The 26,008-nt window shown below is 37.0% G+C and overlaps 2 protein-coding genes across 15 annotated transcripts in view; both read left to right on the top strand.

The window, feature by feature from the left end:
• The window catches only part of LOC148645079 (kinesin-like protein KIF19), a 31,545-nt gene extending 14,754 nt beyond the window's left edge, over nt 1–16,791 (top strand). For 7 of the 8 annotated variants that reach the window (XM_088612924.1, XM_088612932.1, XM_088612929.1 and 4 more), the window contains 12 exons: nt 1,335–1,457; nt 6,086–6,245; nt 6,588–6,762; nt 7,473–7,668; nt 7,793–8,063; nt 8,961–9,082; nt 9,612–9,772; nt 10,131–10,194; nt 11,540–12,001; nt 13,627–13,792; nt 14,268–14,375; nt 14,798–16,791. In XM_088612924.1, the coding sequence (XP_088469050.1) occupies nt 1,335–1,457; nt 6,086–6,245; nt 6,588–6,762; nt 7,473–7,668; nt 7,793–8,063; nt 8,961–9,082; nt 9,612–9,772; nt 10,131–10,194; nt 11,540–12,001; nt 13,627–13,792; nt 14,268–14,375; nt 14,798–14,910 (2,121 nt within the window). In that variant the 3' untranslated portion in view covers nt 14,911–16,791. The remainder of the gene's footprint in view (nt 1–1,334; nt 1,458–6,085; nt 6,246–6,587; nt 6,763–7,472; nt 7,669–7,792; nt 8,064–8,960; nt 9,083–9,611; nt 9,773–10,130; nt 10,195–11,539; nt 12,002–13,626; nt 13,793–14,267; nt 14,376–14,797) is intronic. The other variant, XM_088612928.1, reaches the window with a different exon arrangement.
• Nucleotides 16,792–17,549: 758 nt separating this feature from the next.
• On the top strand, nt 17,550–25,288 carry LOC148645080 (carbohydrate sulfotransferase 12-like). Of its 7 annotated transcripts, none has more exons than XM_088612599.1 (3): nt 17,556–17,672; nt 20,847–20,914; nt 22,462–25,288. In XM_088612599.1, exon 3 carries the CDS (start codon nt 22,535–22,537, stop codon nt 23,840–23,842), a length of 1,308 nt encoding a protein of 435 aa, XP_088468725.1. In that variant the 5' UTR covers nt 17,556–17,672; nt 20,847–20,914; nt 22,462–22,534; the 3' UTR covers nt 23,843–25,288. The 7 variants fall into 7 exon arrangements, with proteins under 7 accessions (XP_088468723.1, XP_088468724.1, XP_088468722.1 ...); XM_088612602.1 differs by lacking the exon at nt 17,556–17,672 and adding an exon at nt 18,248–19,785; XM_088612597.1 differs by lacking the exon at nt 20,847–20,914 and having other exon boundaries at nt 17,550–17,672.
• The last annotated feature ends 720 nt before the right edge of the window (nt 25,289–26,008 follow it).

Genomic DNA, 26,008 nt, shown 5'->3' on the forward strand with positions numbered 1-26,008 from the left:
ATCCCAGCAAATTCACCCCAAGGTCAGACCGTATAATGCTCAGAGAAATCGCACAGAACCCAAGAGCTACATCGAGGAATCTACAGGCCTCGGTTAACAAGTTAAATGTTAAAGTTCATGACGGTATGATCAGAAAAAGACTGAACAAGTATGGCTTTCATGGAAGGCTAGCCAGGAGTGAGCCCCTTCTCTCCAAAACGAACATGCCAGCGTGGCTTAGGTTTGCAAAGTTGCATCTGAACAAACCACAAGTTTCTGGAACAATGTCCTTTGGACAGACAAGACCAAAGTGGAGATGTTTGGGCATTATGCACAACGCCATGTTTGGGGAAAAAAACAAACACAGCGTATCACCACAAACACCTCATACCAGCCGTCAAGCACGGTGGTGGAGGGGTGATGATTTGGGCTTGTTTTGCAGCCACAGGACCTGGGCACCTTGCAGTCATCGAGTCAACCATTAACTCTTCTTTATACCAAAGTATTCCTGAGACAAATGTGAGGCCATCTGGCCACAGCTAAAGCTTGGCGGAAACTGGGTCATGCAACAGGACTAAAGATGGTTCTACAAGCTACTGAATCATGGGGTGTACTTAGTTTTTCACACATTGCTTCGGCATGTTAGCTTATTGTTTGTTAAATAAATAATGACATAGTGGAATTAGTTATGTGTTGTTTGTCACCTGAGGTTAGATTTACCTAATTTTAGGACTTGGTAAGGACCAGATGATTTTTTGTTATGTACTGATATATAAAACCATAGAATTGAAAGAAGGTGTACTTTTTTATTCACATGAGTGTATACTATCTGTTAAATACAACATTTGCTAACATTTTCGCTCTCAGAGTGCAATGGCTTGTTTGTAGTCTGTGTGATAGAGTCGGATTCGATAGGGTGCTGCCTGAGCACTGGCAGAGCGCTTCTTATTCCTATGTGGTGTGCCAGTGTGTAGTCTTTGGAGAAGGTGACTGTTCTCCAGTTGATGAGAGAATCGTTTCTTAATGAGAAGAGTAAATTCTCTCGTAGCTGAGAGCAATCGTTTGTGTAGCCGGCTTGGGAGCACATTCGGTGCTAGACTTGAACGCTGTCTGTAAGCGCATGTGGGGATCTTAAAGCGCATCCCTGATTAGCCTCAGGTGTGGTAGCTGCACATTCCCACACGCCGCGGAGTGGGGAGTGCAGTGGGAGGTGTGTTCCACTGTCATATCTGAGATTTAATCTCTTTCAAAAAGAAATAGGAAATTAATATGAAAATATATTATAATTTCAGATTATAATGTAATCAAAGGCCTGTTTCTCACTTATATGTACATAATGCTTTTTTTCTGTCTAGGATTCACTTGGTGGGAACAGCCGGACGGTCATGATCGCTCATATAAGCCCTGCCAGCACTAACTTTGAAGAGTCTAGAACAACGCTGATCTATGCAGACCGGGCCAAAAACATCAAAACTAGGGTAAATATAAGGCAGTGGAATGTAAGGATTTCAACATAACTGAAGACTTCTTTTTGTTTCTTTCCAGCCATTAGGTGGTCTTTATGGTTCAAGAGTAATCAAACGAGAAAACGAGTGTACTTTGTTTTCACTTTATGACTGTATTGAGCACAACTAATATTCGTTGCTAGTTAGGAAATGGCCTGATAGGAATGTGCTCATTAATGTTTGGTTTTTAAGCGCAGTCCTTTATGGTGGATGAATATACGGAAGATGATTATGCAATAACAAACGTATTATAAGAATATTTGATGCAAGTGTTTATGAGGAAAATCAGTGCTAACCTGCCACATGCAGACCTATTCCTTGCAAGTAATCTAAACATTTGTGTCAGTTTAAACACAAACAAAAAGACACTGAGATAATAAAGGAATAAGATTAAAGTTATTTTAAGGACAGTGAAAAGAAATTGCATATACATGAGGGGAAAGATTAAAATGATCTAGGGATTTGTCGACTTCACAGCATGGTAGTTAGCACTATTGCCTTTCAGTACCATAGTCCTGGGTTTGATTCTGGTTGGGGGTCTGTCTGATTGGTGTTTGGATATTCTCCCTGTGTCCAGGTTTTCCCCAGGTGCTTGGTTTCCTCCCATCTTCCAAACACTCGATTTTTTATTATTAGTGTAGTACCCTTCACAACTAATGACCACAGACCTGTAACGGACACGGACTGGAATCCGTGTCAGATCTTGTAGAAGACCCTATGCGATGCGGTAAGAGCTGGAGTAAACAGGAGGCGTGGTAAAAAGGAACACACAGGGGTTTAATAGTGCACAAAATAATAGTGACAGTCTGTGAGACAGTGTACGGGGAAGACAAAACGGCATCCAAATCCAAACGGGTCCAAGGGCAGGTCAAAGCACAGTCCGAAAGTCCATAAACTGGAAATCCATCCTGGAGCGCGACAAAGTTAAAATCCCCGGGAGGGGGGAGCACACGGACAAACGAAACATGGAGGTCCAAGGGTGACGGGGCGAAATCCTCCAGACCCCGGGCTCAGGAAGCGGGAGGTGTCGGGGATGAGGCCTATGCCCTCAGGAGACGGACGTAGGGTTTCCTGGTGCTAGGCGGGCCTCGCGACATCTTACCCTAATGATGAGCCCCGAGGACTGGAGGAGCTGGTCTTTAAATAATAACGCTAAAAGGGTACACCTGGAGAGCTAAATGACACGAACAATAATGAGAGCAGTGGAGCGCCCTCTAGGGAGGGATGTCGGGCGTGACAAGACCTTTCACAAACTGTTAATCAGTATACGAATATTCCCTGTTCTGATCAAATTAGTGTATTTATAAAAAAATGATTGTGAATATGTGTTTGGTTTAATCTTGACACTCATATCTTGCCATTCACAGGAAAAAATATCTGGTCTCTCCATATAGATTTAAAGATGTAATTTCTAGTTAGACATTGTAGACTGCATTTTGGCTTGATCATTATGCACTAAATTAGATTTGGTGCTCATCAGGAATACAAGTAGACATGGCCTATTTTCCATAATCATAAACTTATTATAGGTAATTTACCTTTTTCTTTTTTCATAGGCGTGACAAAGGGATTTTCATACATATTTTTTAATGAGGATGGTCTTCATTCTTTCCAAAATTGGCAGTTGCAGTGCAAGCTTTAGCTTCTAGCTTCTCTTTCTGTAGTTACCTCTCTGCTCCTCAGTGACTGTATATGGCATCCCTGAAGGACTAGTTTGTCTTTGCACCAAATGCATAATCCCTGGGTCTCTCACAGCAGTAGAAATGGATCATGATGATTGGCCTGACAGCAAATAAAAAAGATAATTAGTGCACTGTTCTCAGCCTCTGAATGTAATGATCATTCAATCGCTGGCATCGATGGATCCTTTTGTTCTGTGTTTAAGAGGATAGAATTAATAAAAATGGGTCCTTAAGAAATATAATTGTATGTTCATCAGGGTGCCAACAGGCACAGAGGTGAGAGAGAAATAAATGATTGTGTGGGGGTCAAAGGCCTATCAGACTCAATAGAGGTTGGCTAGGAGTGAGTTCATTTAGTATAAGAGTGGACTTCTATAGACTGTTCCAAGAAAGTAAGTACTTGAGTGCAGGTGTCCAAGCTGTAAAGGTTGCGGGGTAGTCAACTAGCAGGGGTCTAGAGTCTCAGCTCTGAAATCCAATGTCCATTTTTCTGTGCCAAATGGTGCCATGGGTCCATCGCCTTGGATCCATCTTATTGCGTCAGTTGGAAGACTTGTACAGCACCAACCAGAAGTGCCAAGGTAGGGATTAAGGTGCAAGACAAAAGGTGTGTTCGTGTTCATAAGTGAGAATATATTTTGAAAATTAAGCAAAAGAACAAATAACTTGTTTGAACACAGTAGTCATTGCTGCTAATCATTGAAGGGATATTCACAGAAGGCATCTCACAGTGATGTCATCGATGACGTACCCTCTCCCTCAAGTTTCTTGGACCTGATGTAGTTGTAATGTCTGGGGCTGCATTTATCTTCAAGTTTGTAAGCAGTGATCATCATGTTTTGTTTTGTTTTTTTGTACAGTAAGTACAAAACGGTATTTTTACGTGAGATCTGAATTTCATCTCCATGTATGAGTGTAACTTGACTAGCGTCATTACTTGTACATTACTTTAAAAATAAAATGCTGACTTTTTTCAGTTTTCATTTTATTTACCTGTAATCATATTCAATGCTTTGTTTTTATACCTTACATAAAACTTAATACCTGTATAGTAAAAAATAAAATACAAATGGTGTACGTGTACTGTAACCTTTTAATCAAAACATGACATCGTAGGTGGAGACTGATATCTTACCTTTCTGATGGTATTAAGTTAAAAAACATTCAGGGTATATGTATAAGCTATATTATGAAATGTAAATGGATATCGTGTTTAGACTTGGGTCCCATCCCCAAGCTGTCCCATTTTATAGATGCAAATATAACAATATTCCAAAATCCGAAAAATTCTGAAATCCGCAACACTTTCGGTCCCAGGAATTTCAGATAAGGGATTCTCAACCTGTATTGCTAAAACAAAGACTCTGGACCGGCTCATTGATACAGCATCCATTTTAAAATCCTTGCTTTCCAGAGTGGGTAGGGAGCGAAGTCCCTGTGTGCTGTTTTGTGCCAGAAAAACTCCTTGCCCCTTGGATATAACGTGGGGGCTCACGAACCAGGTCTCTCTAGCCTCCCTAAACCTTATCAAGACATTGCCAACGTGTGTGAAAAAAAAGGCGCAAAGCCTTCACCACATTGTGAATATTAATGCCCCATCGATGCGAGGCAAGTTGAACAAAGGTCACCACAGCTCAGTCCTCCGAACCGGCCCCCTCAAGTTCTCCTCCTGACAAACTATGTTTCAACACAAGCCCGACAGCATGTCCTTCAATGCGGTTATTCATCTACATTAGCAGGACATCCTGGATGCACCTGCACACTGGAGCTCCTATTTCTGTTGCCTGTCTGTGAGGACTGATGTAACAACCTATGTAAATGCCTGCACATCAGGCAAAGGACTCCAGATGACCACGTGCTGGACTTCTGTTACCATTCTGCTATCATTGCCCAATCCATACCGGTCATCTCTACAGATTTCATCACGGGTCTGCCCTGATCCCAGGGGTATTCTATATTTCTCACAGTGGTTGATAATTTTTCCAAAGCCTCCACTTCGTATCTCTGCCCGTACTAACATCTGCAGCCCAAATGGCCAAAATATTCATAAAAGAGGTGTTCCGTCTCCATGGATTTCCATTCACAATCCTGTCTGACAGAGGGTCCCAATTCGTTTCTATTTTCTGTGTTACCATTCAGAGACCTGAGACTTGGTTTGAACGAGTAAATCGTGACCTTGAAATTTATCTAAGCTGCCATCTGTCCACATTTCAGGATGATTGGGCATCCCTTCTTCCTTGGGCTGAGCTCTCTCTGAATATTTTAATAGTGGAAGTGAATAGTTACACTTGACTATCTACATCTGAATGTCAGTATAGGTTCCAAGCTCCTCTTCTCGGAATATCAGCCCAATTCATGAACGTCCAGGGCAATGAATGTGACTTTCAACCTGTCGCCTGAAACTCAAGCTGCCCTCTCATAAACTGGCTCCCTGCTACATTGGCCCATATAAAATCCTGGAACTAGTAAACACTGACAGGCTGACCCTTCTGCACTCCCTTGGGCGAAAATTATCCTATTATCTTATTAAAACCCTCTCTGACTACCACAAACATACTTACCATTACTGCACTGTTGGAAAATTCTGATGAACTTTTCTTTCTGATTTCTTCTTCCGTTTATTTTTTGGTTGGGAGCTTTGCTTTTTTTTAGACAGTTCTTAATTAACTGACCAGTTTCCAACCTGCATCATTTCTGTTGTTTCCTTATCATGTTTATCATGAAACTGCAGCATAACAAACACAACATGAAGCCTTATTCAATGACAGAACTCATCGTAGTTTAATGTTGTAAAACAAGCCCTCTGTTTAATCTGAGTTCCTACGACATTTAAACGTTGCCTCCAAATAAGCTATGTGCAATGGCTTTATTCAAAGATAGGTGCCAAACATTTATCACTGTTTCCTGTTTCTTCTTAAGGTTAAACGTAATCTGCTGAATGTGTCTTACCACATTGCACAGTACACCAACATCATTGCAGACCTTCGGAAAGAAATTGAGAGGTTGAAAGCCAAAGTAGTTGAGCAGGGGGCAGAACAGCAGAAGAAAGGAGAGAAGGCCAACATCCGTGATGTACAAGGTCAGTTAAGACACAAAACTTTTAATAATGATAAAATAAGAAAAAGAATGAAACCAGAACACATTTTATTTGATAATCCTCTTATTACCACTTGGTGATTGGTTGTTGATGTGAAAGTATGGTTTACTTCCTGTACCAGGCATGAGAGGAAACTTCTAAGGCACTTCTATCACACACATTTTGAAATGACTCCATTTCATATAGATTCCAGATATTATCAAATATTTTTAAAGAAATACAAGAAAATAATTTTATGAGTGGGGTTTACTTGAAAGAATTGTATTGTGAGTGTTAGATCTAATTTGGTTTTTAGGTAATCACTTGTAATTGTTGCTTATCTAGCAGAGGTACAGCAGCACTTATCTCAGTACAGCCGCAGGGAGATGGGTCGACTGGAGGAACAACTAATGAGTGCGTTCAGAGAACAGATGGAGATCCGTCGCAGCCTCATGGAGCTTGAGAATTCAAACATGGAACTGCACATAGACACCTCAAGGCATCTACTAACCATTGCAGAGTGAGTGGTATTTCATTAAAACCAAATATTGTTACGTATTTAATTGGAATGTTTTGTCAGTTTAGCCCTGCTATACAGCCCTGAAACCCAGCATGGAAGAGATGGTGTACAGTACATGCACATTAGCTAAAATATACTGCAAGACCTAAGTGCATCATTTGATTGTCAGTGGTATACCCAACCGCTGGATCAGTCTGACAATTCCAAACACAGTCGGCTAATAACAGTCTGAATTAATTTTTATGATCATGGCTGTGATCATGTAATTATTATTGCTTTTCCATTATGGTATTTCCTATTCTGTCAGATTTGTAAAAAAGACCAATTCCTGTGACTCAGGAATTATACAGAATTTAATAATATGTGGTTATAATAGTCAGTTGGAAAGGACTGTATTATTGCAGAGAAAGATGCCAAACTAGTTACATAGTCAAAGTTGCTTTTAAGTTTGTACTTGGAAATGATATTCACTCATCTAAACTCACTGGAATCAAAAGCTATTGCTCGGATGCAAACGAATTAGGATTCAATTAAAAAGAGTGTTGACACCTACCTAAACAAGCTACCAAAGGTCAAGACGGACAGCATTTTGTCTACTATGATAAATGTTTTGGTAATAAGGATAATAAAATAATGCTTTCCATACTTCTTAGTGGATATTGTATTTTTAAAGATTAAAAGTAACACACACATGTATATATCTTTTTCAGCTGGGAAAGGGAGAAAGCTAGGCATGCCAGAAAATGGAGAGAGGATAGGTGCAATGAGAAGGTGCACAAAGGAGAGGAGAGAGAGGGAGAGAGTAGGAATGAGGAGATGGACACATTGGAGCCTCAGGAGGTAACAGCTGCAAGAGAGGAGATTGGGATGCTGCTGGAGGAGCAAAGAAAAACTATGGCTCTAAAGGTAACGCATCCAATATTAATTATCAGGTCCATGTAAAGTATAACTTTCATAACATTACTATTATGAATGGTTTCTATGAGGAGCTAAAACTAAATTTAAAATATTTTTTCTTGCCCCATGTCAGTCAGATTTGGAAGAGAAGTTGGCAACTGTGAAGATTAAATCTTCCAAAATGGAGGAGCTACTTCCAAAGCAGATTAACAACGAAGATCAATGCGAAATTCTCACCCTGCTTTGTAAAGTTCATGAGCTAGAGGTGGAGAATACAGAGATACAATCCACAGTGTTGTGCAAAGAGAACCTCCTGCGGCAAAAAGATTTAGTCATCCAACACTATGACCAGCACAGGACTCTATGCGATGAGATTATACAGCAACAAAAGGCCCTCATCAAAGGTATGTTACCTTTTTAAAAGAGCTTTTCTTTTTTCCTTTAGCACATCCTAATTTTGATAAGTTTATTAAGTATTTACAGAAGAAAAAAATACATATTTTCAGTTGTTTTTCTTATAACTGTAACAAGGTTTTCAGGTAAATTATCTTCTTTGCGGCATGTACACTGACAAGTTGGTGAACAGACATGTCGGCTGTAGATGCATTTGCTAAGATCAATGAGGTTAATCAACAGTGTGTCTGCTGTGCAAGTCATAGTATAGTAGAAAACATAGTCACTGTTGGAAGCAGTATAAGCTGTACATCTATAGTGTGACTTGTGTTTTGCTGTCTTGTGGGATTCTGTACTATTCCTTTTACAGAGCCTTAACAAGCATCTGCCTATTCATTGGTCTCTGAAATCTTGTCCCAGCTCATCCTTGTTCAATAGGGCTCATGCATGTGACAATATGAAAGTATGAAATTTCATTGCATGTTCCTGCTGGAATGAGAATGAGCTACACTGAAGTAACTAGACACTCCTGCCCAGACCATAAGATTTGTACTTTGGTATCGTTATTGGTGAGGTCACGTATCTTGCCTTATCATTGACGGACTGTTTGGCTGTAACATTTTGCCAGGGTTGTTCATTGAAGCTTGAGCGTGCAAAAATGTTGCACGACCTTTGTTCCATTTGTCAAAAAGCTATTTCCTTTTGATCTAATCTATGGTGTGTTGCTTTCCACATATTCTGAACATCTGGTGTGGCTTGGATGTATTTTTCAAATTGAATTCTAATTCCTATTCTTTAATTGAGTGAACCTGTCTTTAAAATCCTTCTCGTTTGTGGCACCTGACTTTAACATTAAAGTAAAGTAAAAAAGTCTTGTAAAGATGGCTTATCTTTTTATATATTTCTAGACCATCAGCTATCTACACCTCAACAACTTGAAGATCTCTACGCACTGTATTTCAGTGAGCTGGAGGACCGGAGTATTGATCAATTTTTGATGCTCTATAATATCACCTCTAGTGCACTACAGGTGATGTATTTGCTTTTTATTTTTTATTTTTGCTTTCTTCTTAGTAATCTCACTATATACTGTAACAAATACATTTGTATTAATAATTGCTCTACACACAAGATGATCAGCTTTGATTATTATACTGTGAATCTTTTTTAAAGCTTTTATATGTGAAAGTATACACATTTATATGTGGAATTTCTTCATCCATCCATGTAAAAACTAGCATTAAAGCAACTAATGAACAATTTATTTTGCATACGTGGCTAACTAGAGCAAGATCATAAAAGAAAAATGATATGCAAACACATTGGACTTAATGTAGTTGTTACTTCTATCCGATGTTTTTTTATGCAGCCCAATGAAATGAAGTGAAATACAGAAGAGTTCTAAAGTATTACAAAAGAACCATACAGTATATTTTTTGCAGGACAGTATCTGATCATTTTATACTTCAGAAAATATACATAAAAGTATTTTAGATTAAACATATTAGAATTGTTTATGGATTACTGCTTATGTTTTTTTTTCAATATATGTTTTCTAGGATGGATCCATATTAAATGTAGCAAAACAGTTAAAGCTGGAGGATTTGATTCCTGAATTAGATAAAGATGACCTCAGCCCAAGACCAGATGTGCAAGAGGACAGGAAGTATCATTCACGTAATAAGTACATCCTTCCTTCAATAGTCTCAGAATATGAGAGGTAATTATTTAAGTGTGATGTTCCATTTAACAGGTCTTCTTTACTCATAAGAAAGACTTTCCCTGCAGGAAAGCAGAAGGCAAACAGTCTATTTGATTAATGCACTGTTGACTGGTCAATTTTCCCTATAGGGAAAATAAATGCATCCCATATAACTTAAAATATTTTCTGTCCAATTTTGAATTTGGATTTATTTTTTCCAAGCATAATTGTTCTATGATAATCATTAATGTGATATGCTCTAAGTTAATTAATGAAATATTTATCTTAATATTAATATACCCTCTAAACTGTTGTGTAGAACAGCGCAAATTTATCTGTTACAGGAATTAATATTTTGGTTTTGTTTTAATGACAGCAATAAGGTGTTAAAATCCACTATAAAATCACACCAGATCAAAGGCCAACCTTCATCAAATCAGGTATACAATATGTCTTTTTATATCTGGCTTTTGTTTACTTAAATGTTTTAGCCAGTTTGGAAATTTATTCAACATTGAAATAACCCTCAGTGTCTTATCTTTAATTGCATTGGAACTACCAAAGATTTTAGTCAAATTGAAATAAGGTATATATGAGAGTATAGTTTCACCTGTCCACAGTACACAACGTGATCAGAAACTTGGTCTCCTGAAAAGGAATTTACTCATCACAGTTGGACAAAATGCATTGTCACTGACTTCATACTTAGAAGTCCAAAATACCAAATTAGTCTAATGGGAAACTGGGAAACCCAGCCACGTCATTCAAGGGCATATAACAAATACAAATTTCATAGTCAGCTAGCACAAGCTCTTGAGTCAGAGTCAGCAACATTATTAAAATCACTACTGAGGTCCCTGATATCAAAGAGATTTGAGAAATCTCTTACAGTTGAGGTAGAGCCCATGTTGCACAGATATAATAGATAAAACGATGCACAGATAACATAAGTTGACCACGTGATTGTGGGGGTCAGTGCAATACAGTTTAGAGTTGGAGAGCATATTGGGGTTTATCGGTCTATAAGACCTGTGTAGATGTCTTTGAAGTACTCATTGATTGTTGTTTAGGTGAATGTTATAGTTCTTAACACTGAGGGTAAAATGCACAAGCTTTGGTCTCAATTCTAAAAGTTAATGCTCAGTCTTGGACTGTGATCCTCAAGGGTGGGTTTCCTGGTCTTTGCAGGTGAGGCAAAAGCCATCAAGAACTTAGTATGTTTTTGGAGGAAGTCCAAATGGTGGTCCAGATCTATAAGGTTCTCTAGGAATATAAAATAGTTCCAGTTTAAAGTTGTGAAATTATATAAAAATAGTATCCCATGCTAGTCTTACCAATCAGACCTAAGGGCCTAGGGTAAGACTAGCATGGCACTGTGTTAATACTCTTCAGAGGGGGCAATAAGAAAACAATGAAGCTGTCTCGCAATGAGGCAAAAATTACCAGACTCTGCAATCCCCATTTCAAGAGTAGGGGCAGCCCCCTTGGGATGACATGGCTGGGTGCCCACTGGACCAACTTGGTACAAGATCTCAGGATGATGCCAAGGCAATTTCACATTGTTAATGACTGCAGAGTTGTTCTACAGTAGCTTAATGGACAAAAAATATATGGTACAGTATGTAGAAATAGATATGCATTTGTTTATACACTTAGAAAATAAGAATTGAGAGGCTAGTTGAAGCAACTTCATGAAATTTGAAATTCTGAAAAAGTTTTAATTTTGTATTGTAAACATAAATGTTCTATTGTAAATTGTTTGTTATCACCACCCAATAAAAACAGAGGCTTACCAAAGGTAAGGACAACGATCAGTCAGCATTTGAAGAGATCAACCCTGAAACCATGACAGAGATTGTTTCAGGCACGAAGAGCATTTCTGTCATTGCAGCCAAGCGCCGATCACGAATCCATGCTACTGACTCAGCAAATGGATTGTCTCATGCAAAAGAGAAAAGCCTCATATCAGTGTATTCTTTAGAGGAACTGGATAAAGATATATCGGAAAGATCATTGTCAGAGCCTCATGAGACTCTAGCCCCTGCCATAAAGCCAGCTGTCAGTATTGAGAATCTAACAATGGGCAAGACAAAAGGTCTTGATGGCCGAAAGAGTTTTCCAGGGACCCAGGGCAGCTCACACCTGAAGTCAAAAAAAGAATTGGGGAAGACTGAAAAAAGGGATGATTCCATTGAAAGACGAGCACTGAAGAAACGTTCCATGTCATTTGAAGTCAACACAAAACGGGTATGCTATATGGAAATGAAACTTAATATAAAACATAAATAAAAAGTTTTAGTTCCATGCTTGAAATAAAAAAAGCCACCATCTTCAGCTGTGTGCATGAAAAGGAACTGCTGTTTTCTTTTTACTTTTTAGTATGGAATTCAACTGTGCTTCTCTGACCTCTTTAGACATTGGCACCACATTGGTGGTATAGTGGTGAGCATAGCTGCCTTCCAAGCAGTTGACCCGGGTTCGTTTCCCGGCCAACGCATCACCAAACGTTTGGGCTGTGCGGTGGCTCTGTGGCTAGGGATCTGCGCCTGTGGCTGGAAGGTTGCTGGTTCATATCCTGCGGCCAGCAGAGGAATCCTGCTCTGTTGGGCCCTTAACCCAAACTGCTCCAGGAGTGCTGTATCAATGGCTGACCCTGTGCTCTGACCCCAAGGTTCTCTCCCTGTCTGTTTGTGTCATGGAGAGCAGGTTGGGGTATGCAAAAAAACAAATTCCTAATACAAGAAATTATATATGGCCAATAAAGTGATCTTACTTTATTGTGTTCAGTGAGCAACCATGGGTTTGTTAAAATTGCCTGCAAGAACCTTATTTTAGAGTACTGAAGCAGGATTGGAGTCACACAGGACCCGAACTAATTGTTGCAGACATGGGACAAATTTGTTGTTCTCTGTGCAGGAGCGAGTACTTAGATATTAAGGAGTGGACAGTAATACACACATAATAATAAGTTTGAAAGCTAACTTATTATTGTGTGTGTATTATTGTCCACTCCTTAATCAATCAATGTTGATTAAATATAGAGAACATGCTTTTAATTTGGAAAGGAACTTCCTCATTATACAGTACCTCACATACTGTACTCCTTTTCAGTGTAATGTGTGAGACCGCAGTGATGGTAGAATGCCAGTTTTCAATGCAGAAGGCACAGTCAGTCAGCAACATTCTTTTAATCATTTAACTTGAAGTAAGCTAATTGAATGGTTTACATTTGTTTTTTTATTATGATTTGAGTTTACAAGCTTTTATAATGAATTACCATGAATGGACTGTTTAAACTGTGAAGGTTTAAATGTTCGTTAACATATTAAAATGTTACATATTGAATAATGAGCTCTTTTGTGTGGCTTTTGGCTAGATATACCTACAATACTGGAATAGAAAATTAAAACTGAGTGGAGGTGCTATTGAGGGACTTGAAATAAAATATTGAGGATGAAGTCATAATTTCTTGCAAGGACGTGTAGGTGCAGTCAGAATATTAGCAAGAGTTGTCAGGATTGAGATGGATAAATAATCTTGCACAGGCCTTACCTTATTAGATAAAACAGCATTCTGACCGTTTATTTAAAGAGGTTTAAATTCAGGTTGAATGATTAAATTCATTCAGTTATTGCTGTTTTGTCTTTCTGAATTACATAAATGTATCTGCTGTCAACTTACTAAGGTGTATGTCTGTTTTTTCTTATGTAAAAACTTAATATTTCCTAATTATTATCATATTCTAGTATTTATATACAATTTATTGTATAATAAACATTATTTTAATAAGATGGAATGTGTGTTAATGTGACTTTTAACCAGATGGTAATGGTTATTAATATATATTGTTTTTTCTCTTTTTAATCTTAAAGAAATCAAAGACCAACACATCCAGGAATCCAGTTTTAGAAAGTATTTCGGACAACAGGCTTGTTCGACTTTCCCAAAATGCAACCCATTTTTTGCAATCAAAGAACATTGGTCACCCTCCCAGCCTAACAGCAACTAAGATCAAATACCCTATCTCTCATTATGCAGGTAATACTGTATGTCAACATTAACATGAAAGTAAACTTTCTCCACTTGAACATAAATGATATAATTGTTGTAGATGGGCACAGGTGGGAATTACAATGTATGGGTAAGTTATGTCCTTAGTTATTTATAGGAACAAGTTAAAGGTTTATTCCATGCTGAAAAGAGAAGAAAGGAAACACAGCATTTCGGCTGTGGAGCCTTCTTCGGGTGTGAGGGGATTATTTAATAGGCACTTGTTCTGATTTTGCTGAACTGTTTAAATTGAATAATTTAAATGAAAATAATTAGACTTATTGTTAATTTCAAACCTCATTAAACATTTTAAGAGCTGAATACATTTTAAAATATATCTAATGAATGACATTACAAAAAGGTAAAGTAATTAGCTAATTAGACAAGAGTTAGAACGAAAACCAGAAAATAAACAGGGTCCAATGGAGACACATGAGAAGACCTGATCTGTGGTTTTGTTCAGGTGAGAGCCAGCTACAGAAACTGGAGATGCGAGGTACCCCACCCAGCACTATCCACCAAAAGAATGTAGAAGGAAGAAGAGGGCAAACTGTACACAAGAGAGTCAGAGGTCTGTATGTCATTAACTAGCTTTCTATCTTAGGGAAAAAATACCAATACTTTGGTCGTAATATTAAGAAATATTTTAATATTGGCTAGATATGTTGTGGGTGACATGGTGTAGCAGTTGTCAGTAGTGCTGGGGCCCCATATTCAATTTGGGAGTTCTGGTGCTGTCTGAGTGAATTTTGTATGTTTCCCTGTGTTTGTGAGGGTCTCCTCTGGGTGCTCCAGTTTCCTCCCACAGTCCAAAGACATACTGGCAAGGAAATTGGCTTCTGAGAAAATTGATCCTGTTGAGAATATGTCTGTGTGTGCCCTGCAGAGTGTACTTTTTGTAGTTGGCATCTTTAGACACGTTTCATTGTTTCTACAGTACATTAAATTAAAAATATATCATATTAATCCTACATTTTATTTAATTTCATTAAGGACCTGCAGAAATGTTAAGCACAAATCGGCTCCTGCAACCTGGGAATTCCAAAAGGATAGTCAATGCCAACATGAGACACAACGAAACAACTGAAAAAAAGCAACAGAAGTGAAAATCGTAATGAAAAGGGATCACACTAAATTTGAGGAACTGCTGTAGATTCTTCAAAAGAGGGAAAAATTCGTCTCTGAAGATTGTCTTCAGAAAGAACACAAAGTGCAGTTGTTTCTGCAGTAATACTCCTGAAATTCATCAGAGAAAGGTTTCTTCTGTTTCCTTTTGACCTTTCACTAATTTAAATGTTTTGCACATCCTAAAACATCCTTCACCAATTTAAAGAGCATAATCCTAATTGAATAAATTCACCTGTTCAGAATAATTTCATTCAGTTGTTGCTATTATTCTTGCTACATACTGTATAATTTGCTCAGAGAATATTTTTGTTTTTAATTGCCAATTATTTGTTCATTTTCTGTAACATCTGTTTTTAAGAAAAGGTCATTTTGGAATGCATTTCTTTGCTAGTAATAATGGAATTCATTAAGAATAGATTATAGATCTGATTTTGATGATGAACATACTATATATCATGGATTTCATTTTTTTTAATTCATCTTACTGGCTAGGTCAAAGTATGTTTTGTTTTGCAATTTAGCAATACATTGAATTTGGTTCCAATAGTGTTTTAGTTGCAATGTGAATGGTCCTTTGTTGTGTTGTCTGTATTAATATAAGAAACTTATTTTTGGAGTACTGTAATATGCATTCTTATATGCAAGTTTTTGTATAGTAGAGATTTAACTATATTTTATACGTAAAGTAAAACATTGTGTCAGAAAAGCATATAATATTGAAGGTTTCATTTTGATATGTTTCTAAAAAACAAATAGCACTTTGGAAGATTTGCCAATGAAATGATAGTAACATACCAAAAGGAGTTTTTAAACTATTTACAAATATGTAGAATATGTATTGTATATAATACACACCAAATAATAATGGTGGGAATCTTAAATACTGCATGGGTATCTTTTTAATTTAGTTAATAAAATTACATAGGTCATACAGTAAGAGTTGTACTAGAATACACTAGCATTCCTCTAGGTTTTGAGAACAGTTATAAACCAAAGAATGTAATGGTTGTAACATTCATTACTGAGATAGATTTCTTTTAACATTATTTTCTTTTGAGTTATATTGTTTATTATTTTAGCTGAAATAAAATCACTGTTTTCTTGTATAAGAACTGCTTGAACACCCAAGTATTTTATAACTGATGTCAGACAAAAGGCCATTGTTCATTACATGTGTAGGTTTTGGGATGATGTAAAGACAAAACAATGCATCTATTTATAAGTTGCACTTGAAACTGTTTTTCCAGAAGAATTACTACAGATATATCTTCTTGAAATGCACTGAGCATCAAAACTACTTATATAGTACAACTACAGTTGCACTACAGTAAGCTGTAACTAGAGTAGTTATAACCACAACAAATTCACAACAAACACAAATACAGTATCTGTCACAAGAAAGCCAATGTAAGACAAGCAGAATGAGGATCTGTTCAGTAAGGCAGGACTATTATACAATATACAGTAAATAAGGATAAGCCCACAGTAATGGCAGCAATTAAAGCATTGTTTTCTTGATAAGTGGAGGATATCAGTTCCTTTTTGCATTTGATTTTGCACCAGGATTAACATTCAATGGGTTAAATCATCTTATCGCCTGTCCCTAATCAACTTTCTTACTAAAAAGGTGATTTTATTCAACAAAGGCAATAGAGTCAATTATGAAATGATCAGTACAAAATAACACTAAAAGCCAGAACCAAAATCCAATGTCTGTATATGCTTTATTAATTATTAATAAGTATCAGTTTTATATCCAACTAACAACTACGTTTAATGTCCTGACTTTTACTTTTTTATCCATGTTTAACAAGGCACTCCTGTGTTGTTTTATGGCAATAAAACTTATTACTGAATAACTGCTTCCTTACACTATATTATCTCTCTGGAAACAACAGAAAATATATGTTCAACAGATGAGGATTTTGTTAAGTGTTTCACAACTGAATGGCTATAGAAAGAAACATCTCAGAATTTATTAAAATTTGGTTTTATCTATGATCCCCTGTGTCGTTAGCCATGAAGGGCTTATTTTGTCAGATTTCAGGAGCTGAGCCAAGGCTTGGTCAATACTGGAGTGGAAGACCTGAAGAAAAAACAGGTATGTTGAAAAACGGATATCACTTTGGGATGACGATTTATACTAGTTTTTGGCTGATCCGAGGCCGTTTCTTTAAAATGTCAGGGTATAGACTTCAACAAGGATTCCCACACAACTCTGTTTAAAGAGGTTACCCTATTCTGAGCTAAAAAAATAATTTCTCTGTAGTTCTTGCGTGTCATTTGGTTCAATTTCACCGCTGAACAAAAACTGAAGTACAGAGCCGCACGTGACAAACACGGTTTTAAAAGAGGCTCCTGACGCCTGCCGGACATTTACATTTCTAACTTCATTCTGGCCTCGTTCCTTTGATCATCTTTTGCGGACATACACAATGCGCAGTGGGCACAATTGTTTCAACTGTAGCTAAATTTGTGTGATAGGAAGACTAGACCTCTTAAGCACAGAGATACATTGAAAATGCCGCTATACGTCCCATCTAGTATTCATTTTCATATTTATGCTCTTGCCACACTTCCTCTCCAGTAAAAAGCAAGTAAGGCGAAATCTCGCGAGCTTCCAGTCCCTCGATTCCTCTAGGTCTGTGTGGCAGCCAGGCGGCAAGCAGAGCTGCTCACAGATACAGATACAGATTTGGGTGGGGAGGCGTAGAGTTACAGCTGCGGACCAGGGCGAGAGGTGAGGAGATGTTGCAAGGTCCAGGAGATCGCACGAACCAGGGTAGATCATCTATAAGAAATATGCAGTGCCTATTAACTTAAATAAATTACGCCTGTTCGTATACAAAAGTCGTAAACAGTCGAAAAATGTGTCATTTCTTGAATGTTTTTGGAGAGGTTTGGAAAAAAGTGAATATGAAATCGTTAGGGGTACCAGATGAAATATTCGGGGTTAGATAGATGTAGAAGTAGGGAAAACGTAAGATAATTTTGGACGGCGGAGAAATTCCTTGTGCTAAATGTAATGATGTTGGCAGACGAGGAAGGATATGCAAGTCAGCTGGCTGAGGAACAGCCGCAGAAAAAGGAACTGGGTTGTAGCGAAGCCTCGGTGAAAGGACTGTATTGTACACGGTAGACTCGAACCATGAATTAACTTTACTCACGACACCTAATCTGAACAAAATTAAATATATCTACTGTGGACGTTTTGGATGATGAATGAAATGACCTAGACGAAACAGCAAGCCAGGACGTTTATTACTGAAATGGAAAGTGAGTTTGCAGAACTGAAAGGAGCAATTAACTGAATGTGATTTAAAATAGAATCGTACATAGCGCGGATGTACATTTTTTACTGTGACACATTTCCTTCTACTACTAAATCCTAGAATGTTCAAATGTTAAATCATCTGTTTCGTATCATCAACATCTCTTAGAATAATGGGATGTTGGTATAATATAGAATCAAATTCAAAGCGGATTTTTTCTTCCCTTTCGGTACACTTAAACACTCTTCATCCATAATTTGACATGTTCGTAGCCTGTATTTCCCTGAACTGAGTCTTGCAGCCGAACATCAACTAGAAAGAAAAACAACTTTATTGATGTTCAAAAATGCCTAAGAAATCACGCACTAAAACCCCAGTAGCTGCTTTCTAGTTAACTCTGGGTGATGTTGTTGTTACAAGTTAAAAATAACGAATAGTATATATCTTTATTTCCTAAAACTGATTTTGAGACAGTGGGTTTGACGTCATCGTAAGATTAGCTTTCAGATCTTGTGAAGAAAAGTTTACCACGATGTCAAATTTCTCTGAATGATTTTGGGATGCTTACTCAAACATTTATTCCACGTTCCTGAAAATAGCTGCGTAGTGCAGCTTCCAAGTGTTTTATAACTGTAAAACATGTCTGATGATATATGTGTTTGACTTACATTCTAAATCTATTTAGCATAAAGACATGCATTTTTATTAGTGATCATTTGGTTTTTAAAACGTTTTCTAGATTGTGTGTGTGACTGATGAAATGGCAGTGAGAGGGTTGAGTCATCTTAGAACATTTTCCACATGAAGTCTTTGGGGTTCTTTTTCACAGTAAACAGATTGTACTATTGAATTTGTCATTGTGATTTGTGGAATCGTTAGTGCTTCAGAATTTTGAAAAGTGGCTTTAGAAAAGTTAAGGCTTAGCTTTGTTGGATTTATTTATGTTTTTTTACTTCTCAGGGGTGAACAGATATACTGTATTTAAAGTCAAATAAAGTCAGTTGTGGTAGTGTTTTAAATGTAAGGTGTTTTAAATGTAAATTTACCTAATTAAGTGCTAACTGTCTATGTATACAAATGTAAAAAAAAACAGGATGGGCTTACACTATGAGAAAAAAAAACTGCAGTGAATTATAATTGTTTATGACTTACGCGCCTATGAGGATTCAAGGTTTGGACACCTTGAATTCTACTCTCTGAAATGGTAATTTATTTCACATAAAATAGAAAGTTTAATTTAACACACTGCACTGAAACCAATGAAAAATGTTTAAGGAGACTCCTCCGCACCTTGCTTTTCATCTTGGATGCAATTGCAATGTAAAAAAAAAATATGTTGTATCTAACTGTGGACTTGTCTGCATTGTGAGAACTGCTTTGCTCTTCTGATTGATCTTACAGGAGACCCACTAGAATTTCTTGTGATTTCTTTTTCCACGGTGGGCAAAGTTTAGAGAATGTGTGTGAGCTCCTGTACTGGTGTCTTGGATGTGGTTAAAATGACACTTCACTACTACCAGCTCTTCAGCATCAGAGTGTTTTCAGTAGGAAGGAGGGGCGCAGGTTTCCTTGCACCTGGATGTGAGTTTAGATGTTTAACTTGAAGTCAGTCACCACAGTTTGTTCTATACAGAAAATTTCAAAACATGTAATTCTTGAAAGTACCTGGAGGGTGTTTTTATTTTTTCCCCTTGACATTTTCACTTCAGAAAGTAAAATGTTTTAAAAGACTAGAATTAGAATTTACCATTAAATATTGTGAATAACATGGCCGAAGTAGAATACAAAGGCCTAACGGAACGCAAATACTGTGGATGAAAGTATAATGGAACTTGCATTGTGTATTGTTATGCAACAGTGATGGTATAAATACAATATGCAGCCATTCAAAATGCACAGTACAACCCCGTACCGCCCAAAATTACCCACAGTTCACGGCGTTGTACCGCGGTATGTGACTTGGCTGGCCAAAATGACTGACGGGGGCACTCGTGGTGCATTGGTTGTAAGTGAAATGATTTAATCATTTAATCTCTTTACTGTGCATGTTTAATCCTCTTAGTTTTGAATATTCATATGGAATTTTTCAACTCAAGGGAAATTTTAGTTGGTGAGCATAAAAAGAAGAGGAGCATAACACGTCTGAAGGTCATAAACGATATTAATTTAGGAACATAAACATATTATGTAAACTGTATATGGCGGGTATTGGTAGTTTTGGTACTGCATTTTTTTACTGTGTTAATGAGCGTAAGTATTCACAGAAAAGGTTCAAACATTATAACTTTTTACAAAGTATATAAACGTTATATAGTCAGAAGGCGCACGTAAAAACGTTTCCAAAATAACCACAGTTTGTAACCGAATGCAAGACTTTAATGCTTAAAATGTTTTGGGAAGAAAGTGGAATACTGGTATTTAAACTACCAATACCAGCCATATACAGCTTACATAATATGTTTATGTTCCTAAATTAATCTAGTTTATGAGGAATCTCCAGGAACCCATTATAGGCATGGTGAATCGGAGATTCTCAAAACGTATTTTGTATGATTGAAAACGAATATGTGATCAGATCAATGAAATGCTGTGGTGTTACAATTTGTCAATGGAAAAAATAAAGTCTTTTTGTGTCGCAACAGATAAACTGGTGCAGACGGTTACAAAGAAAGTGGACCACGACAATACTTTGAGCTTACAGCTGTCCAAGGTCATTCATTATTAATACTATTAATAATATCTTCCGTAAAGACTTTGATGCATAAAATATTTCTGCATAATTAAAATATTTATGATGAAGGTGGAAGGTTGTGCACTTTTGTCCAACTGAGCAATCTTGCTTTTATAAAATATGCAGACTTTTTAATGTTTAATGATTAACATGCTGTAATACACAGTTAAAATTATTAAAAGTCTAAAGAGTATACAACTTAAATTCTTAATTGGAAAGAGATTGTCCCTCGGCAGTGACCGGGATTCGAAACCGGGCATTTTCTGGTGACAGCTCAAATGCTGTACATGAGATGTTAAGCTTTATTAGCTCCACCTGGTGTTTTTAAAAGGTCTTACAAGGTGCTTCCGGATTCTATTATCATAATCTAATTAGCATGAAGTATGATGCACCACGCCTACCGCGTTTTAACACAGCGTACTTCGAGCATTTTGAATGGCTGGATCTGTACATAGCTACACAGGATGTGTATTGTCTATCAGAGGGTATTAGTAATTAAATCTTACCTGATTTTTTTAGAAATATATTCCTGTCATAAACACTATATACAATATCATCTGAAGTTTTTCTGGATCTCAGTTTTCTGTGCACCTTATAACCTACACTTTTCTCTTCTCCTTATTTAGCAGTAAACAGGCTTTTCGACAGCCTTTTTTTTGTCATCAACACAATAGTACACACATCGTTGAAACCGCAGGACCAAATTACATTTTCCACACTTATATGATACTGTCGAATGAATCAAAGTTCTATTTTAATTTCTTTTATTTTTCCTGTCATGTTATTTGTTAAATACAAAACAGTGGCAGATGATATGGTATTCTAGACTACATGTTCTTTTGTGATCTCCTGGTATGAAGGACTGCTGGGGTTGCAGAGGTCTTTGCCCACATCCACAAAAAAAGGTCGTCACAACTATCTTTGAAGTGATTCTGAAAGTAGATAGCTCCTGAGTCATGCTCTGGTACCATTCTGTTTACTTGGGCCCGTTACCTCATTAACTGGTCATTCACTCCAGCCATAGGGTTTTGAATGACATTCCAGGGGAACTGGTGGCATTATTCCACACTATCAACCCCCTGCAACATGTAGCAAGCATGCTGTATGTTTTGTGGATAATGATCCTTTGGTACACAATTTTGGGATGGTATAATAAAAATATCTAAATTGTATTATATAGCTAATTTTTGTTTTTATGCTTTATTTATGTGCATAAGAAGCATAAAAAACAACAGGACTAGGAGCCTTGCATTTTGCAGACCTGCAAACGCAATGCTTACATTGCCAGAGAAGGCTACATTATTGACAATAGGCAGACATATCAGACTTATGAAAAATACTTAAAAAGCTCTCTCCTGTTTAGATTAGTCATTTGTTAATGTACTACCATATGAAGGTTTCCTAGATATTCTTTCACAACGTTCAGTTTTCAGCTATTGTCTTCCATCTTGTTCCTAAAAAGGTTTTATCATGCCATCTTTCACTAGGTCTTTCACTCACACTTGTGTTATTGCTTATACATACAGGGTTGATGTTGATGTTGACATGATGATGACATCTCCTGAGGGGGGAAGATAGAAGCTTGGAGCCAAGATAAGAATGGAAGATACAGCTTTTGCACTGGATAAAATGGGAAAGTCAAGACTTTTTCGAATCTCCTTAATTTTGGGCTCCCTCTTTATGATCCTGCTGATCATAATATATTGGGATGATGTCGGAGCAACACATTTTTATCTTCACACTACCATATCTGGACTTCAGTCTTCACACCATCTTGCTGAAAGTCATTCCATCCCCAAAGAAAAGACTGATTTTGACAAAGAGACCTCCTTTTTATCAGACATTGATGCATTTATTAACCAGTTCTTGGAGGCCACCACCGAGCCCAGCATGCATTCAAGGGAGGACCAAAAAACATCACTTGAAATGTCTGGGAAGATTACAGAGCATGAGGAGGAATATGTTCCTCAGCGTGCATGGAAAGTCCATTTGGCTCCTATTAGTTCCGAAAGAAAACAAAGACAGAACATCAGGAAGCAGCTGCTTCATGATGTGTGCACAAACAACACCCTGGACTTCCCAGGGAAAAACAGAACTTTTGATGATATTCCAAACAAGGAGTTGGATCATTTGATTGTTGACGACCGACATGGAATCATCTACTGCTATGTGCCCAAAGTGGCTTGCAGCAATTGGAAGCGCATCATGATTGTGCTGACTGAGAGCCTTTTAAATGACGGTGTCCCTTACCACAATCCCCTTGACATCCCACTAGAACATGTTCACAATAGCAGCCTCCATTTCACTTTCAACAAGTTCTGGAAGCGCTATGGCAAGTTTTCAAGGCACCTGATGAAAATCAAGCTGAAGAAATACACTAAGTTTCTGTTTGTTAGAGACCCTTTTGTCAGACTGATCTCTGCTTACAGGAATAAATTTCTTCAAGAGAATGAGGACTTCTACAAGAGATTTGCTGTTGTTATGTTAAAAAAGTATTCCAATTATACGGACCCTCCTGCTTCAGTTGTTAAGGCCTTTGCAGCAGGAATTCGACCCTCCTTTTCTAACTTTATTCAGTATTTATTAGACCCTCAGACAGAACAAGAGATGCCCTTCAATGAGCATTGGAGACAAGTATATAGGCTGTGTCATCCCTGTCAAATAAATTACGACTTTGTGGGGAAGTTGGAAACCTTGGAAGATGATGCAGAGCATTTGCTTCGCATTCTCCGGGTTGATAACATTGTCCAGTTCCCACCAGGATATCGTAACCGAACTGCGAGCAGCTGGGAGGAGGAGTGGTTTGCCAGTATTCCCTATAAATGGAGGAGGGAATTGTACAGACTTTATGAAGCAGACTTTACACTGTTTGGATACTCAAAACCTGAAAAACTATTGCACGAATAAGGGCTTTTATGAAAATGTGTTTTTAGAAAGACTTTTTTTTATAACTTACCAGCTGTATTTCTACTCTCACTTACACCATGTGTGAAGTCTAAACATTCCTCTCTGGTGTAACTATAAGGTAGCATTAAAGATGGAATAGTTTTATATTCTATAAGGTTCCTGGTACATCCCTGCATGCATAATCGTCAGCTAATTCCCGTAGGTAACTTGAAATTTAAAAAAGTATTTTAAAACAAAAAAGGGACATGGTATTTATAAATTTAATTTGGTAGGGCCGAAAAAGAGATTGAGTGATTGAAGCGGCACAACTGCTTTGTGAAAAGTGTGAGACTTACATTTTTATCTAAATTAACAAGATGTAAATCTAAAGCATAGACTGAAATACTTGTGGGTGATGTATTTAGAAAAAATCTACTTTTTCAGTCACCAATCTAAAGGAAATTAATTAGCATCTAAATTCATGTTATAGCTTCAATGTTTTTTTTCTGGATTAACAAATTATAGCAGAACAGCTCTGAATAATTTAAATACATTGCTGAGCTGCATACAGTATATTATAGATGAGCTGCAGTTGTGCATGTTTATGCAAATTAATGTTAACTAGTAAGAAGAGACGTTCATGAAACTTGAAATAAAAGCATTTGTTTTTTGAGTTGCCAGCATTCTATTGGTGCTTCATTGGGACTCCACTACATTGTATGTTTTGTATTCAGTGAGTTGAGCAATACAGTTGTTCTATTTTTATATTAGGGAAATTGAAATATTTCAGACTGTAAAATATTTTATTAAAATAAGGTATAAAAATTGGGATATTTATGCATTTCAGAGATTTATAACAACGTTTTTGTTTATTTCATAACCCTGACTTTTCCTTGCTTTTCATTTTCAGACACTTTGTTCTCAGATATTTTGTTTTACTTCTTATGATAATATCTAAGTGCATATAGCACAGGAATTATTCCAGTGGAACTCCAGTTGTTTTTATTTCTGTAACTCTTTATTAAGCTTGATTTTAAACAGACCCTTGTAGAATTTAATCTACATATAATGTTTTAGTCCCCACTATTTATGGATTTAAGTGTGAACTAGCATATAAATCTATTCAGGGTAAGATAGGCTGGGTTTTAGTTGAATAATTTAAAGAATCAGAGAATTCTTCTTTACATCATGTACCTGGTTTTATGGAGACTGTAAAGGCTAAGTAAAGACAGGCACATACAGTATCCCTCCTGCTCTTCTATCTCATGAGGCTAAACCCCTTGGAGTCTTGTTTTCTGTGTAACTTAACTGGAATACCATTTTTGAGATATGATAACATTTTTTAAGTGTTTATTATATGCATTAAAGTGTGACTTTAATTCACTTGTGTTTTTTCACTGTGTGGCATATGCCATTTGATATTTTGTCTTTGTGTCTTTAATAAAATTAAAAAATGTATTATTTTAATGTTCTTTTCCTTTATTAAACATTAAAGCATTTAGAAAAGGAATAGAATTTGCATGTATCTGTTTTGCTGGTAAGTATTTGTTAATTAGTTTCTGGGATGTTAATTAGTTTCATGTGTGTTTGTAACTGTTCATCTATATAAAGTCCTCTTGTTGTTTATAAGAAAAGTATAATGAAATAAGAAAGCCTCAGTTCACAAATGCATGATGTTCTTGACTATAAAGAATAGATGGGGGAAAAGGTGAGTGATTTTCATTTTGAAAGCCTACCAACCTACTGTATATGATTTATTTGTCCTGCTTTTCTTTTGGTTGTGTACATGATCATAATCTAGAGGTGTAAATTGTAATGCAATGGTAAAGAAATTTAGAAGCTTATTGTGGCAGTGTTGTTTGAGTCTGTTGTCACTAAAAAGAGCGCCAGGGGGCATTGCCTCATTGATGCCTTGGTTTCAGTGATCAAGGAATACAACACGCTGTGGCATTGTTCTTTTGCAACTGCTGTTTAATACACCAGTTGGTAAGGAGAAGTTCAAATAATTCCCACCAAAAACACTTCAGATATACCATGATTGTTTAAAAATATTTGAAAACAGATATTCTGAAAAGAACGGTTGTGTAGTGATTCATAGCCGTTCAGGGACGCCAAATATGTAATGTTAGTGGCTCTCTGAAGGCACCAGTTCTGTAGGGTTTGGGCATTTACTGAGACAATTATTAA

The sequence above is a fragment of the Lepisosteus platostomus genome, chromosome 19 (assembly GCF_059453375.1).
Source record: "Lepisosteus platostomus isolate fLepPlt1 chromosome 19, fLepPlt1.hap1, whole genome shotgun sequence".
NCBI classification, from domain to species: Eukaryota; Metazoa; Chordata; class Actinopteri; order Semionotiformes; family Lepisosteidae; genus Lepisosteus; species Lepisosteus platostomus.

Bases quoted from the DNA above. Each gene is read 5' to 3' on its own strand.
- LOC148645080 (XM_088612597.1), top strand. From the start codon at position 22,535: ATGGAAGATACAGCTTTTGCACTGGATAAAATGGGAAAGTCAAGACTT.